Below are 1,695 nucleotides of genomic sequence, written 5' to 3'. Positions count from 1 at the left end.
CTCTCTATCCCCATTTCCCGCATCCTAATGATTGCGTGGTGTTCTGCTGTCTCCTTGTCTTCTTGTACTGTACAATATATGACCCTGTTGTATTTTACTATTATCAAGTTGTTGTTGTTTTTTCTTGAACTGATCTTTCTCTTTGCTTCTCCTTTGTTTGTTTGGTCGGGGGTTTGTTGTTGTTTTGTTTTGGGTTTTTTGTTTGTCTTTTTATTTGATTCCTAACTCAAAGTCTTCTATTCCTTTTTACTCATCCCAGGGGTCCAGTTTGCCCATCAGCCAGTCAAAGATTGCCAAGCTTGTGAGGAAACTCCACAGGACCAAAAAAGACAACCCCAGTGACTAGCAGTAGCCGTTGTTTTTGTTGTTTGGTTGTTGTTGTTGTTGTTTTGTTTTGTTTTTTATTGGGGGGGGGATTTGTTTGTTAGTTTTTTGGTTTTGGTTGTTTTTTGTTTTTGTTGTTGTTGTTGGGGTTTTTTTGGGGGGTGGGGGTGTTTTTAATATTGTTTTTGTTTTTTTGTTGTGGAGGGGGGATTTGGAGGGATTTTTATTTTTTATTTTCTCTTCTTTTGAAGGGATACTGTTAAAGATGATAGTCTGTCTAAAAATATATAAACATTTTTCTGCTCGAAAAAAAAATGTATGGTCGTCTGAGACAGGTTCGACTGTTTATTGCTTTATGTCTTACAGGAGGCAATGTTCTAGCAGTGAAGTATATGTATTAGTTTTAACTTATCTTTTTATAGACATTTCAGTCATAATTGGGAGAGGCAAGCTGAAGCGAAGAATCCCTTTGAAGTTTTCCCCTGTGCGTGATTAAACTTTGCGAGCAGAATTTAAAAAATAATTATCGCTGCTAAAAATTGACTTTTTTTTCGGAATCAGCGTATCAAAATAAAGAAAGTTACACGCGTTGAACCTACTTCGATGTTCTATTCAAACTTAAGCAAACTCGTTTTCAACGGTCTATTTGGAATCTGAAATCCTGTATCGTTTTGCATCTGATGTACAGTGTAGAATATGGCGACTTATTTGAAAGACACTGTTCTGCTCTTTATTGAGAACAAATTCCACCAATGGCTCCAGACGATTAAGTCCAGAGGCTACAGAGCACGCCGTTATGAGAGGGCGTACGAAGAACTAGTAACATTTTGCAAACAGTTAATCAAGATGCAAGCAACTGTGATGAAAAAGAACAGATCTAGTAATAATCCCATAACAAATTGAGTGAATAAATGCAACATATCTGGTCTAGCCGTATTCGACACTGTATGCGGCTTCACAAAGACGTTAAACTGTAACAAAGAAATATAGTAAAATACCAGATTCTAGTCGCTGTTCCCCTGTCCCTGGTCCCCGGTCGCTGTTCCCTGGTGTTAATAACGTCAGCAATGGCTGTTCTTCGGTGCAGTCACAAAATGGACAATCTCTATGACCAAAATAACAATCTTAATACTTTTTTACAGGTTCATATTTGTCATGGGAGCTCTCTGCATCGCATTCTTAGATCAAGGTAAGCTGGCGCTATTTTTAGATGTGTGTGTGTGTTCTTGTGTCTGTATGTGTTTGTGTGTGCCTATGTGTTTATTTATGTTTGTGTGTGTGTGTGTGTGTGAGTGTGTGTGTGTGTGCGTGTGTGTGAGAGAGAGAGAGAGAGAGAGTGAGAGAGAGAATGTGTGTGTGCGTGTGTGTTTG

At 38.4% G+C, this 1,695-nt stretch overlaps 1 protein-coding gene across 1 annotated transcript in view; it reads left to right on the top strand.

Moving 5' to 3' along the window:
- Positions 1-1,695, top strand: part of LOC101862371 (solute carrier family 43 member 3) — a gene marked incomplete in the record, with an annotated part of 36,332 nt that overhangs the window by 26,615 nt on the left and 8,022 nt on the right. The window contains 1 exon segment of the mRNA XM_013087285.2: positions 1,467-1,513. Within this exon segment, the coding sequence (XP_012942739.1) occupies positions 1,467-1,513 (47 nt within the window).

The sequence above is a fragment of the Aplysia californica genome, unplaced genomic scaffold (assembly GCF_000002075.1).
Source record: "Aplysia californica isolate F4 #8 unplaced genomic scaffold, AplCal3.0 scaffold00569, whole genome shotgun sequence".
NCBI classification, from domain to species: Eukaryota; Metazoa; Mollusca; class Gastropoda; order Aplysiida; family Aplysiidae; genus Aplysia; species Aplysia californica.
The sequence above is the reverse complement of the archived record's forward strand: the minus strand, read 5'-3'. Positions and strand labels throughout refer to the sequence as shown.